The 14967-nt window shown below is 44.9% G+C and overlaps 1 protein-coding gene across 4 annotated transcripts in view; it reads left to right on the forward strand.

Annotated features, from left to right (window-relative positions):
- Nucleotides 1-3278, forward strand: part of Snx10 (sorting nexin 10) — a 67508-nt gene extending 64230 nt beyond the window's left edge. For all 4 annotated transcript variants that reach the window (XM_042273330.2, XM_076566808.1, XM_006982199.4 and 1 more), the window contains exons 6-7: nt 836-1048; nt 1499-3278. In XM_042273330.2, the coding sequence (XP_042129264.1) occupies nt 836-1048; nt 1499-1580 (295 nt within the window). In that variant the 3' untranslated portion in view covers nt 1581-3278. The remainder of the gene's footprint in view (nt 1-835; nt 1049-1498) is intronic.
- Nucleotides 3279-14967: the final 11689 nt, after the last annotated feature.

Below are 14967 nucleotides of genomic sequence, written 5' to 3' on the forward strand. Positions count from 1 at the left end.
GTTTTGGTTTCTTACTCTGAGGCACCCCAGAAAAGCACATACTCAGCTGTGAACACGAACGTGACCATGCTAGATGCTTGCTACGGGGCCAGTTTCTAACCTCCATCTGGTTCTGATGCTGTAGTTGAAATTTGTGCTGTCTTGGTAACAAGTGTCAAGTCTGTCCTGTTGGACCACCAGTGTGTACTTAGCACCAGATTACCCTTCTTGGGGACAAGGCTTAGGAGCAAAATTACTTGGTTGCTTATTTTGACAAGAGATGCACTGCTGCAGAAGTTTCTAGTTAACTTTAGATATTGGAAAAGCCGCCTCAAAGGAGCCTTGTAAACGTGTACTTACATACACAGCACACTAGTAAAGTGCAGAATGTGCTGCGGAGGGCATTGGACTTTTCCTGTAATTTTAGTGGTAGTTGGAAGTCTTGATGGTTCGTGACAGCTCATTCAATAAAGACGGCGGCACTGACATGCCGTCGGTCGTAAATTTTTAAAAGTAGGATAAATTTCTATAACCATAGAAGCAAAACATTTCCATAATTAATCCACATGGTCTTAACAGATGGTTAAATTGAAGAAATGTCCTTGAAGTTATTCTTTTAACAGATGTCCTTAACCATTAGCTTCGTGTTTTTACTCACCTAAGATTCCAAATAATTGAGTAAAAGTTAGCATATGTTTTCACCCCGCTGGTGGGCAGGGCCCAGTGTCGGGGCAAAGTTCTCAGAGGAGCGGAGAGATCAGTGGTACCGTTGCAAGGGTTTCCTGTCTGCTCCCCATCTCTGCCCATGCCTGCTCATCAATTATTTTCTTTCCTCTTTTTTTTCCCCCCCGTGCAGAGTTCTGCAGAATGCACTTCTGCTCTCCGACAGCAGCCTGCACCTCTTTCTGCAGAGCCATCTGAACTCCGAGGACATTGAGGCATGTGTTTCTGGGCAGACCAAGTACTCGGTGGAAGAAGCAATTCACAAGTTTGCCTTGATGAATAGACGGTTCCCTGAAGAAGACGAAGAAGGGAAAAAAGACAACGATGTAGATTATGATTCAGAAAGGTATTTCTCTGCACTTTGATTTAACAGACATATTTATATAACACACAGTGTCCATGTGCATGCACATAGATATATACACATTTTGCTTTTTGTTGATGTAATACTAAGATAATGAAAAAATTAATTGACTGAGATTTTATTGAGCTGTGACAGCTCATCATAGTGGTCTTCACACACACCTCCACACTGAATTAATGAATGCAGCAGAAATTCAATTATCTGCATTCTGATTATGTGACTTTCATTTAGTCAGACTTGAATTATTCGCGTTTAAATTATCTAGCTAAAAAAATATCCAACTGCACTCCAAATGGCTAATTAAAAGTCCAAATTTCCTGTCTCTCTTTGTGACTGGAGATAATTAAAGTTCCCCTCTGTTACTCGGGCTTTGAGTGTGTTGTGAAAACCAATTTCCTCTTTTTATTATTTTCCCCCTCTCTTCTTTTCCAGTTCATCCTCTGGGCTTGGACACAGTAGCGATGACAGCGTCTCCCAGGGATGCAAAGCAAGCCCAGCTCTGCAGGAGTCCTGAGGAGGAATCCCCCGGCCGCCACCTCAGGCACGAAACCGTGCCCAGCCAGCGAGAACGCTGGCTCATGATAGATCCTTACCTAACGCCACCGTTACTATCTTAGGTAGTCAAATACTTACAGTGGTGGGTTATTAGTGGTAGTATTTTTATGTTGTCTAATTTTAGCCAGGCTTCTGTACAAAAGCTGTACGGTCTGTGAATGCCATACGACCCTTTATTGCCATATAATACTTGTAAATATGATCCTGCTCTCCAGTGAAGTGAGTCATATGCTGTGTATATAAGAATAAAGCACAGTTGGTCTTAACTGAATTTTAAGGAGCTAGGTGTACCAGTAGCATTTAAAACCCAGACAGAGCATCCTTGCAGGGTCCCTGGGGAAGTCAGGGTAAATAGCGTGTGACTGGAGCCAGGGTAGAGTCACCGTGGCGCCACACACTGCCTCTTTGACACGTGGCTCTTGTTTTGTGGAGACGTCCCCTACTCTGGAAAACACTTTGTTTGACTGAAATATTTAAGAGTATTTAAGCTTTCCAGTATACTATTTCACATGTAAATGGAAAATATGTCTTACAAATAAAGACGTACTAAAATAATGTTTACATCTTAGGGGGGAAAAGAATAGACATGTTCGTAATTTTGCTTAAATTTGCCATCCGTAGATTTAGAAATACATTCTCACTGTCCAAAATCAGCTTAAACATGGCTTCTGGCAAACAAGGCATTTTATCACTGTGTAGTTAGAATCATAGCTTATGATTTATTTTCTGACATTAAAAAAAATGTGCATTACAAAAAAAATCACCTGGTAACTTTCACAGCGGTGGCTCCTCACTACTTACTTTTAAGTTGGAAGAAGGTATTTATGAGTTAAAATAATTTTATCTATAAATATTTCAATAATTTTGGAGTGGAAGTCAGGTTGCTAATGTCAGAGCTCATATTTGTGTTTTAGAAGCCCTTTCTTTTAAAGGTATCTACCCGAAGATTGGCTTAATTTGGATAGTTATCTCTCTCTCTCTTTGTGGCCCAAAGATAAGATGCCTTGGGTCCGCTGTGAACCTCCCGTTTCAGATGAGGCAGCATTTTCCTGGGATAATTAGCCAGGTCCTCCCCACCAACGATGCACAGTATCTTCGGTAGCTAAAAGAAGGTATTTTCACTTACGTGAGATAACTTGTTGCTTTCAGTGAATGGCTCCCACTCTCACTGGGTGTAAAAGCTGCTGCAGGAAGGAGCCATTTACTTGGGTGTTTAGAAGTTATTGTATTAATAAAAAGTTATTGAATTGTCCTTTGAAATGCTTGTTTCAGAGAACTGGTAAAAAAAGAAACAAGTATTAAATTTAGAATAAGAATGGTTTCTTTAATTTCTCCTTTTAAAAAAATTTCTGACACATTATTAAACTTCTATAAATATTTTGATTTAGTGTCTTAGATCTTGTCCTCTAGTATTAATTTAATGCAGGAAGATTTAGCAGCTGCTAAATTCTAGAGCCATCCCCACCCCTCAGTAATATATATGAATTCACAACATTTATGTTCTACAGCACGTGTGAAGAGCATATACTGTGCCACCAGTTATCATACTGTTTCTTGACGAGATTATGTAACCATCCAAGTTAATATTAAGTGATGCTTAATATTTGCTCTGTAAACTTCACAAGGTCATTGTTTTCACATTAAACATAGAAAACAACATTGTTGGATCAGATCACTTATTTTACATAAGAGAATACATTTCTTCTGACTCAGACCTAAATTCAATATTTTTAAAATTACTGGTAGTTTTTTATGAAGAACTTTGATAAGCCTTGGTTTTGATATTTGCTGTGTTTGTATTTGCTCTGCTGTAGCCACACCTAAGCACTTGCTTTTTCAAACTGGCTTTGAGGGGCCTGGATATTTCGATGAACTTCAATGGGTCACTTGCTTTGCCTTTTCCTTTTCTGTCTGGGGGAGAGCGAAGTAACTATACCTGTAACTAAATAGATGGACATTTAGTACTACTTTTAATGTGAGTTAAGCTTAGGGATTCTAATTCTGATTTACATTCAGCAAAACTCTGTTTTCCTGGATAATTCTGCAATAGCCCTTGCACCTGGAAGGTCATAATCCTATGCATTTGTTTTAAAGCTGACTTTATAGGTAGCTAAAGGTGTCAACAGTGAAAGTCAACAACCTATTACTTAAGACTTAAAGTCTCATTTGCTAAAAACTAATTTTAATTCTAGTTAAAAATTTCAGTTAAAAAACAAAAACCACCAGGCAAACTATAGATGTTTGTTGAGTCACATTATATCCGATAGTGGTAGCTGGATGTTGTTTTAAACTCAGTTTCTTTATTTTGGTGCTTTATCATTGAGTTAAATGTGTACAATAAGATTTTAAGTATTGAGCCTTTTGCACGAAAGGCCTCTTTTTTTCCCGTTCAAAAATTAGGAAGGCTTATTCTGTTTCTAAATCGTCTTCCTCTTAATATTTAAATTACTTAGCTGGTACCCTATGAATACAATGCAGCATCTTTTTTTTTCACAGAGGAAACATTTTATTTCAATACAGTTTTGTTTTGGAAGAAAACTGTTTCTTAATTTGCTATGAACACATTTCCAGATATAAAATGTCTGAACTTTGTTGTGGCAACTTGACATTCATTAAAGGCACGGATACAGTTTTCTTTGCAAGTCAGCACAAGAAATGCAGACATTTTAATAGAATGGAGCTAAAAAAAATTAGCACGTAAAGAAACAATAACTTTGGGTTTTGATGTATTTACAAAGGATTTGGGGCTTTGTTCTTGGCCGTATGCATCTTACAGTCTCGTCACCATTGTCCCTCTAAGTCAAACACAATTGCCCTTCCCTCTTGCTGGAAACTTCTAGGTCCTTGTTAAGCACAGTGCATTGGACACTAATTTATTTTAGCTGCACAGACTCTGCTAGTTCATGACCCTTTTCCTTCAAAATCCAAAGACTTCTTTTCAAAAGATAAAGCAGAAAAGAGGGAGAGAAGAAAACTAAGCTACAAAAATTTCCGCAGAATCCACTCTGCTTTAAGCGGAAGAGAAGTGTAGACGCCGCCAAAGCCAGCAGGCTCTGCGTGGCATCGCACGTGGAATCGCGTCTCTTACCTGGGCCTTCTTTATAGCTCAGCCCCCACCCCCGTGGGCCTCGGCTCAGCAGCCCGCACGCTCCCGCCATCCCACGCACGCTCCCGCTTCCTCGGTCCGGTAACCCATGGCAACCGCCCTGGTAACCCATAGCAACTGCTCTGCGGAACCGGGCGGGGCGGGGGAGCCATTTGGAGTGGGCGGGTGGAGAGCGATTTACCACGGCCCACCTGCCTCGGGCACCCACCGCCAGCGTCCCGCACCGGACAGCGAGGACCAAACAAAGCCTCCGCACACATGCCGGGCGCGGGTGGGGGAGGCACGTGGGCCTTTGTTCTTCAGACGCCGCCCGCCCGCCGAGAGCGTGCACATGGCTCCATCGGCTCCATGACCCCCACGCTGCTGAGCGCGTACCCTCAGGAGCCTGGAATCTTCCAGACTGGAGCCCAGTACGCTAACATCCATCTCTCCCCTGACCCGGCGCGGACACTTGTGCCCGGTGGCAGAACTGGGACGCTGGGGTAGGGGCACGTGCTTCTGGGTCTTGGGTGAGGCTGGTGTGTAACGCGCGCGTGGGGAGATAGAGGTCCCCAAGCTGCCGAGGCAGGTCACTTGAGGATGACCAGCCGTGCGAGGCCACGGGTGGACGGATGGGGTCGCTGTCGGGCAGCGTGGCGCAGCTGGTACCCTGCGGGCTCTGCCCAAAGCATCATCTGCTCGCTGGTGCTTGCCAGATCCCAAGGCTGCCGTGAGATGGTTCAGGAAATGGTATCTCTGCATCCGGGCACAAAGCAGTACCGCGGCGTGAAGGGGAGACGGCGCTAGGAGTCCAGAGTCACAGTTTCAGATCACGGTCTACCTAGCTGACACCAAACTCATTTGGACGGTTTTTAATTTTTTTTCAAACAAAACAAAAACAAAAAACAAAACTTTTTGCCTTGATGATTCTGTGGCCCCCTGAGTCCTCAATTCTACCCTCTATATGTGCACATCAGTTACAAATCCAAATAGCAAAGCCATCAGGAGCATCCTTTTTGGCGACGAGAACTACACATGTACCGTATACACGTGTATAAAGTGCCTTCCTTTTTAAGTTAACTAGGTCCTCCATGGGTTACACGTTTAATTGTAATTTTACTGCCTGACAAGAGAAGCTGAAGTCAGATCTTAATCCCTTCATTAAAAAAAAAGAGCACCTTTAACTGTCTATCTTTGCCACTACTGATCTTAGGGGGACCGGGTTTATTCCCATAAACCCAGCCTTCGGCTTCTTTGTGCAAAGCATGGTTACAGAAGAAAGTCTGAGTTGTAGGAGTCAGAGCACAGGTACTGACCATGCTGGTGCCCAGTACAGTCCCAGCCCTCAGCACCGTGGTGTGTTAGGAGCGGAGCCCCGCACTTTAATTTTTTTTTTTTTTTTTTTAACAAAAGCAATTACAGAAAAGTGCACATTTAACGTGTGACATTTAACATTGTGCCGTGGCAGGCAGCCTCCACTTAAATGGGGCCTTTCTTCGGAACAACAGGAGCCAAAAGGCCTTGTGTCATGGAGTAATGTAAGACACAATCTGGGCTGCAAACGCACAATGAATCGGGAAGGATTTATGTAATTAATTGACCAGTCTTAACCTGTTATCGTGATGTAAGGAATTTGGAACTCATTAATTTGGGCTCTGACAGATTTCATATTAGAGCTGGCAAATATGGATTGAGCCTCTTATTCTTGGAGCAGCTGGAATTTCCACGACAGTGAGGGTTACCAAAGAAGGCCTATTGCTGGAGTCAAACTGCTTTTTTTGTAATCAGTGGCCCTGCTTTGCATTAAAGGGATAATGAAAAAGAAATTACCTGCGTGGCAAGTGGAAGGGGCTGGGTTCACCCTGCCACTGTGTGTGGTGAGTGCAAGCATTTGCCCCTGAAAGAGAATACTAATTTCCATCTTAAAGTTAGGTGGTTTCTCAGGTACCCCGAGACAAACGATGCAAGAGTCTTGGGGGTCAAGGTTCCTTTTGTTGTCAAAGTTAAGAGGGAATTAAAAGAAGGGGGTCTTGGAGTCTCCTCCACGTGGACAGGGACAGTTGGGGGTTCTGGTAGTGCCTACCCCACAGATGGACAGTTCAGAGCCCTGAAGGAGACCGGCTCGCTCAAGACGTCCTTCCTGTCTCCTGGCCAGAGCTCCTTAGCAGACCTCACAAGGCCAGGGCATTAGTGGATAATCTAATCTGATTCCCTTCCCACTGATGAGTGGGTCTCCCATTTGAAAACATTTAGCTTCTTTGTGATTTTACAAAAACCCAGTAAAAGCCCAGCTTTCATTTTTCACCCTGCCTGACAGTCAGAAAATGGCTAGGTTAGAAAAAGGTCCCTGAGATTCAACGGGATGTTTTTCCCTTTCTTGCACATTAGGCCTCCCTTATTGCTATGCTGTGTGATAAGGTTAATACAGCAACTGCCATAAGGATCATTAATACGGGGAGATAAGCAAAGTTGCACATTTAAAACGTTCGCTGGGATCGTTTGCCTCCTTGTGCCGATAAGGAAGACCTCCTAAGGAATCTGGAGTAGAGGCCCAGAATACTTAGACCAGAAGTCCAATTGACCTTTCCTAATGCATTATTATTCATAAATGCTCTTCAAAGTTGAGTATTGGCTGCTCTTGAAATTTATTTCCAGTTGTCGCCTTAAGAACTTCCTGCCATTATAACAACTTGTGTTTTAATAGAACAAATATGGTTAATAAATTTGGTGGAAAAGGAGCCGATTTCTACTCCTTTACCCTTGCGTTTTTTTGCTGTTTTGGAGGTCTTGATTCCGACCGAGTGCCGCAGTAAAGAATTTTAGTGAGGGCTAAGAGGATTTGATCTATCAAAGTACTTGGTGAGGAATTTGTTTGGGGTGGCCTCGTTAAGGAGTGACTTCTTCAGCTTTGGTTCCATTGGAATAAATGTGCGATGATAAACACTCGACATTTGCATCCATATATTAACATTATCCTTCATACTGAACAAGAAGAGCTGGTGGTTGGTATTATTATTTCAGTGGGATGGCAATGAAGATAAACAGATGATAGCAATGCTTGGGCAACGGCACAAACCTGACGGGTTATTAATAGTGTAGGTGAACACAGTAGAAGTTTATGTACATGATCTCAGATTTCATATAGGGATTCTTTTTCTTTCTTTCTTTTTTGGTTTTTGTTTGTTTGTTTGTTTTGAGACAGGGTTTCTCTGTGTAGTTTTGGTGCCTGTCTTGGATCTCGCTCTGTAGACCAGGCTGGTCTTGAACTCACAGAGATCCACCTGCCTCTGCCTTCCGAGTGCTGTGATTAATGGTGTGTGCCACCACTGCCCAGCTCTCTCTCTCTCTCAACGAAGGGGGATGTATGTGTAACTTGACAATTGTGATGCTATCAGCTCTGTGTGTTCTGTTTATGTAAAGCAGGAGTATAGAGCAGACAGACTGAAGCCCAGTTAACTAGAGACGATGTTGATATGGAAGTCTGCTAAACCAGATTCTGTTTCGGCTGCTGGATTATACTCAAGGGCAGTTCCCAACTCTCTGGACCTCCATTTCCACATCGATATCACAAGAAATCTGGGTACAGAGTATCCTCCAGATGTTCCCTAGAGTGCTGGGTCTGAGAGACCCAAGTAAGCATTTCTAAAAGGAAAAGGATGGAGGTTTTAATGGCTGACCGTGCTCCAGACACATGGGAGTAACATTAAAGATTAGCATTAAACCTGTAGGGGATTTTTCATTGCCTTTGCATGTCACAATTTCCCGTGAACCTGTGTGTCAGGAACAGGAGGGGATTGTAGGCAGTCCTTACACTGTTTTAAAGAAGAGAATCTAAATATCTTTGAAACTATGGTGCTTTGGATTCTTTCTCAGAACAATCCAGAGGCTCTTGTATTCCCACTTGGTGTTCTTGAGGCCAGGGTGCCAGGGACAAGTGGAGCTGTGAAAGAGTCCCCTTCCAAACCTGTTATCACGCTGCATGCGTGTGAACCCAGCACTCAGCAAGTGGAGGCAGAAATCGGTCATCCTCGCCTACATAGTGGGTTTAAGGCCAGCCTAGACAGCGTGACATTCTGTCTCAGAATAAGGGAATAGTCGCCCTTCAAGACAAGGTTCTGCTGGAGAGGCAGGCCCTAGGGTGGTAAGTTGAAAGTGAGTACCCGGCCAGTCACTTCACCCTTATTCTGATGTTGCTTCTTTGAGAATAAAACTGTGCTTGAGAGGCAGTGTTCGGTGCAGGCGGATCCCCTCTAAGGTGTGCTGGTTCCTCTGCCTGCAAAGAACTCACCCACGTCCTTCCCAAAGCCCCTGGACTTGGTCAGTTTCTATTAGTCATTTATGCCTCCGAGGAAATGTTCCCATGCTCTGACCACACCCACTGAAGTCTGGTGCCCCGCCTCTCTGTTTCCGTAGTCCCGCCTTCCCCATCTCCAGGTGTCTTTCTGGCAACACTGGGAATCTTTAATCATGCTTTGTCACCTGACCATCCCTGTCTTCAGGCGGAAGCCGCTGGAAGATGGGGACCCCATTGCACCTTGGATCCCTTCTCCCTCCTGTGACACTAGGCACAGCTGATGGAGGCAGAGCACACTGTGGAATGACTCCTGGGGAAGCGAGAGGCCCACAGGCCCTTCCCAAAGCCCCTTTTCCTGTGGCACATCTGTCACCAGCAGGCCTCAGAGCCGGGTGAGAGCCTCTGTGCAAGGACTTGGAAATCTCCAGCCATCCTGAGGGCAAACAAAACCAGCTGCGGCTTTGCCCCCATTCTCCTCTGGAGAGGCTGCTGGGAAGTGGTAACTCATTCCTTTCATGAGGCTGACCGTGTAGTCAAAATCATGCTCCGGCTGTAACTGCCCTTCTCTTTGACTGAAGGAGAATTCTTTGGTCATCCCCTGGAATATCTTGCTTGGCTACTTAGGTCTACCTGTTTCTGGTTAGGTGCTGTGTCTCCTCTAATGTGTAGGAGGTAGCATGGCCACTCAGTACAGAGGTGGTAAGTTGAAATATTCACCTATGCAGATGGGGAGCATTTTCTCCAAGTGTCTGCGGTTCTGTCACAGAGGCCCACGTAAGCTAGGAGCCAGGGTGACTCTGACACACTCACTGAAGGAGCTTAAAGCCTGACTAAGACCTAATACCATCAAGAATGGAATCTTACTTAACCTCTTAAGCTTCTTAAAAACCTGGCTTCTCTCTCTTTCTACACACACACACACACACACACACACACACACACACACACACACACTCACTCCATACTTCTGCTGCTGCTTCTCAGCCTTCTTGCACACTGCCAACCCCAGTCCCACCGGCTCTTTTCTCTGCCACCCCCAGTTCTGTTCCCTCTCAGTAGGGCTCGGTACGTGTGACCATGTACCCCCTCACTCCACTCACACTAATTCCAGACCCAACCAATCACAGCTTAGCACTGGTCTGAGGGGAAGGAGAAGGGAGGGTGGAGTGTGTGTGTGTGTGTGTGTGTGTGTGTGTGTGTGTGTGTGTGTATATGTGTGGTGTGCAAAGGCTGCCATTGGCCAGCACAGTGAACAGAGTTCAGCCCGGAGCCAAATTCCCCATTTTGCTTAGGTTAATGAGCACTACTTGCGTTTGATTTCAGCTTTCCACTTGCAGATCTGTCTGTCAAATTTATTCCCTGACTTTAGAAAACTGGCCTCTAAAACCTTGGTGTCTCTGGCAATCCGTGACAGAGATGGACACTCCTCTCAGAAGGTACCTCCCACCCACATGGCCCATCCTCCTGGTGAAGCCCAGGTTATGGCAGATCCCTCAGGGCTGGTGTCCATGCACCACGAGGCTACCAGGATGGACAGGCTGCCCTCCGAGCACACTGCAATACCCAAGTCCTGAAAGCGGTGTTGAGCTCTTCCCAATTGAGACAGAGAGAGAAAAAAAAATGTCCCAGCTACAAGGTTGCTTAAATATAGCTGTGTTTAAAGATAAAAAAGAAGACAGATTTAATTTTCATTTTTATTGGTGTTTGTGTGGGGGAGAGTTCAGATTCGGTATGTGCATTTAAGTTCAGACCTGCATAGGCCAGTAGAGGGCGCTGGCTCTCCTGGAGTGGGACCACAGGTGGTGGGAGATGCCCAGGTTAGGTGCTGGGAACTGGATTAGGGTCTCTGAAAGAGCAGTATACTCTTTATTATTATCATTATTCAACTTTTTTTATACAATATATATTGATTATGTCTCCCCCATCAAACTCTCCTCACCTCCCTAACTTTGTGTTTCCTCTCTCTTTAAAAGATTTATTAATTATGAATACAGTATTCTGCCTGCATGTGTCCTTGCAGGCCAGAAGAGGGCACCAGATCTCATTACAAGTGGTTGTGAGCCACCATGGGGTTGCTGGGAATTGAACTCAGGACCTCTGGAAGAGCAGTTGGTGCTCTTAACATTGAGCCATCTCTCCAGCCCTCCTCTCTCTTTAACAACAACAACAACAACAATAAAACACACACACACACACACACACACACACACAATAATGACAAACAACAGCAGCAAAAGAAAAAAAAACTATCACGTCACCAATAAGTTTAAAAAAAAAAAAAACTCAAACGAAACAAAATTAAATAAAAAGTCCCAACAAAAAACAAAACAAAAACAAAAACAGCCACAGAATTTGTTTTGTGTTGGCCAACTACTCCTGGGAATGGGGCCTGCCCTGGAGTGTGGTTGATAACCCCAGTGACATTCCACTGGAGATCTCCCCATCTCTCTTTTGATACAGGGTTTCTCGAGACAGCCCTGGCTGTCCTAGAACCCACTCTGTAGACCAGGCTGGCCTTGAACTCAGAAATATGCCTGCCTCTGCCTCCCGAGTGCAGGGATTAAAGGTGTGTGCCACTACTGCCTGGCCAGTTCATTCTCTTAACTGCTGAAAGATCTCTCAAATGAGTGACATTTTTTTTTTTTTTTTTTTTTTTTGAGAGAGAGGGTCTCATTACATAGCCCTAGCTGGCCTAGACTCATGTAGACTACATACATATTGGTTTTAATCTCACAGAGCTCTGCTTGTCTTTGCCTCCCAAATGCTAGGATTAAAGACATATGTGGCCATGGCCAGCTTTAATTTTTCTTCACCATTTTTTGTTTTGTTTTGTAACTTTCTTTTTATTTCTTGTTTGTGTCTTTCACATCATGCATCTTGATCTCATTCATTTCCCCTCCCTGTGTATCCATCCTCTGCCCTTGCAGCCTTCCTCTGCCAAAATAAAATAAAATAAAATTTAAGAGAAAAAGAAAGAAAAAAAGGAAAAAAAAATCTCATCATGGAAGCTACAGTGTGACACAGTGAGTCTCGCAGTAAACCCTTTTGTTTTCTGGTTGAAATGTTCTCAACTTTACTATTTCCTCCTAAATTGTTCCTTGTTGCTGTTTGTGTGTTTTGTTTTGGTATTTTTGCATGCTTGGTAAATGTTTTACATTCCCAGCCCTCATCCTTAGTCTTGATAAAATGATTTATGATATTTTTCTGGATCAAAAGTTTGCCTACAGCTATGTGAAAGAATCAAGTTCCAAGCTCCAAAATGTGATGTTTGTGTACAGGGCTTTGCAGTGAGTTCTGTCAGGGGCAGTTTATTTATTTATTTGCTTGTTTTGTCTTAAAGACAGGGTCACACTCTACAGCCCAGGCTTTCCTGGAACTCACTGTGTAGCCCAGGCTTTCCTGGAACTCACTGTGTAGCCTAGGCTTTCCTGGAACTCACTGTGTAGCCCAGGCTTTCCTGGAACTCACTGTGTAGTCCAGGCTTTCCTGGAACTCACTGTAGCCTAGGCTGGCTTTGAACCCATAGTGGTTGATCTTGACTTGGTCTCTATAGTGCTGATGTTGCATACAGGTGGGAATCACAACACCTGGCTAGAAACAATTTAATTAAGGTTGCCATGGCAGCCACATGGTGAATTCTAGGCAAGCCTGGGCTATAAAGTGAAATCCTATCTCAAAAGACAAACAAACACACAAAAATAAAAAATAAGGGCTGGGGAGCTGGTCACTGGGTAAAACACTACTGTCCAAGCCTTGTAACCAAGCTCGGTTCCAGGAGTCTCCATACTTGTGGCGCACATCTGTCATCGAAGCACCCCTATGCTGAGATGGGAACCAGAGGCGGGAGAATTGTCCAGGAACCTGAGGACCAGCAAACTCACAGGACACCTCAGACAGCAGAAATAAGCACAGCCCCACCTCAGCAAGGAGGGAGGCAAGAACCGACTCCTGAAAGTTGTCCTCTGACCTCTACACTTGTGCAGGGTCACAAGTGTGCCTGCACACACACACACACACACACACACACACGCACGCACGCACGCACGCACGCACGCACGCACGCACGCACGCACGCGCGTGCGCACAAAACACAGGAAGGTTGTTTTAGGAGAGTCTAGGTATGTGTGCAGCTCCATCTCCAGAGTAGGAGATGACTGACTGAGAACCATACATGACCACAGAGGACATCAGCACTATGGTGTTCTAAGATGCCCTGGCCTATAAACCGACCAGAAAAAAGGACGGTTGGTGAAAGCTGGAGACAGTATGTGGTTATGTTATTGTTAGAGTAAAGGAGAAAGGTGTCCACTGAGTGGAAACGGATGAGGAGCTTGACTTACCTGGAGGCCTGAGACTGGTAGGAGACATCGTGAGCAGTGGCTCTCGTGGCTGAGAAATCGGCTTCTCTTTCAGGCAGCTCTCTCAGGATCGGAAGGCAAGCCTGGCTCCAGGAAGACATCCAGGGACCAGGAGGAGCCTGGGGTCTGCAAAGTGTGTGTTAGTCACAACTGGGGCAAGCTGTGACTTCTCATTTCTGTTTCTCTCTTCCTTTGCTCTTCCTCCCTCCCTCCTCCCTTCCTCCCTTCCTTCCTTCCTTGTGTGTATGCCACAGCTCATGTGTGAAGGTCAGAGGACAACCACTGTCTGAGTTGGTTCTTTTCTCCCACCATGTGGGTTCTGGGAATTAAAGTCAGGCCTTCCCACTGAGCCATCTCACTGGCCTCCTAGTGTTTTTTTTTTTTTAAGCAATTAAAAACACCATTGCACGATGTCATATCATACCTCTCCACAGCCACGTAGGCCAACTACTTACTTTCAGAGGGCCCCACAGACACTACTTCTATCTTTCAAAGATGCCCCATGCCCTACCTCCTCTCTGAATTATTTAAAACAGAGCCCTTGGCATCTCTAAACAGATGATCTGGAAGTTGTACCCATCACTGTATTACTTAATGAGAACTCTGTCACATGGTACACCTACCCACAAGCAAGGCTGGGCAGGTTTTTCCCCAGGGAGGAGGGAGGAGGGAGGAGGGAGGAGGGAGGAGGGAGGAAGGAGGAGGGCTGTTCTTAGGATCACAGGTTTTTAGGGTGCATGTATGAAGGTCAGATGTCAAACCTTGAAGGAGATGTCTACCTTGTTTTTATCTTCTTTTTCTGAGGATTTATTTGCAGATCGATGCATGTATTGTTGTCTATTTGGATATATGTGCTTGTCAGGTGTGCTCTTCCAACACCTCCCTCTGGTTCCTTTGAGGCAGGATCTTTCCCTGAACCTGATGTGTGTAGTTTCTTGGCTGCCTGGAAGATAGCAAGCCCCAGTGATGCCTCTGTCTCTCCCTGCCTCGAAACTGGAGTTACAGGATTGCACTGGACTGTTGGTTTCTTAGGTAGGTGATGGAATCTGAACTCAGTTTCTTCTGATTGTGGAGCAAGAGGAGCCGTCTCTCCAGCTCCTTGTATCTTGAGACAGGGTCTGTCACAGGTCTCTCACTAGTAGGCTGGGCTGTCTGACCAGTGAACTCTAGGGATGCACTCTCTACTCTGGGATCCCAGACGTGCCGCCATCCACCACATTTTGCATAGTCCTGGAGACTGAACTTGGGTCCTCCTGCGTGTACGGTATCTCAGCCCCAGAATGGGCCCTAGCTCAGCCCTATGGTTGCAAAATTTGAAGATGGTGGTGCTTAAAAAGGGCTTTAGATTGAAATTAAATTATTCAAGGAAAGGCCAAGGTCATTTCTACTCTAGTAGAATCCAAATGATGACACTGCACATGGAGGCCTCTGGAGAGGACACAGGGAATCCCGTGCTTTGCATTTTTAGCAAATGCAACATTTACTGAGTGGCAACAACAGCAAAATCGCGTGACTTAGGAAGGCCGAGTTGCACTCTCCTCTCACCTGTGTAAAATCTAAGGCCATGAGGATGTCAGAGGAGAGAAGGTCCCTAGGTGTGCAAGGAACC

The sequence above is a fragment of the Peromyscus maniculatus genome, chromosome 3 (assembly GCF_049852395.1).
Source record: "Peromyscus maniculatus bairdii isolate BWxNUB_F1_BW_parent chromosome 3, HU_Pman_BW_mat_3.1, whole genome shotgun sequence".
Classification (NCBI taxonomy): Eukaryota; Metazoa; Chordata; class Mammalia; order Rodentia; family Cricetidae; genus Peromyscus; species Peromyscus maniculatus.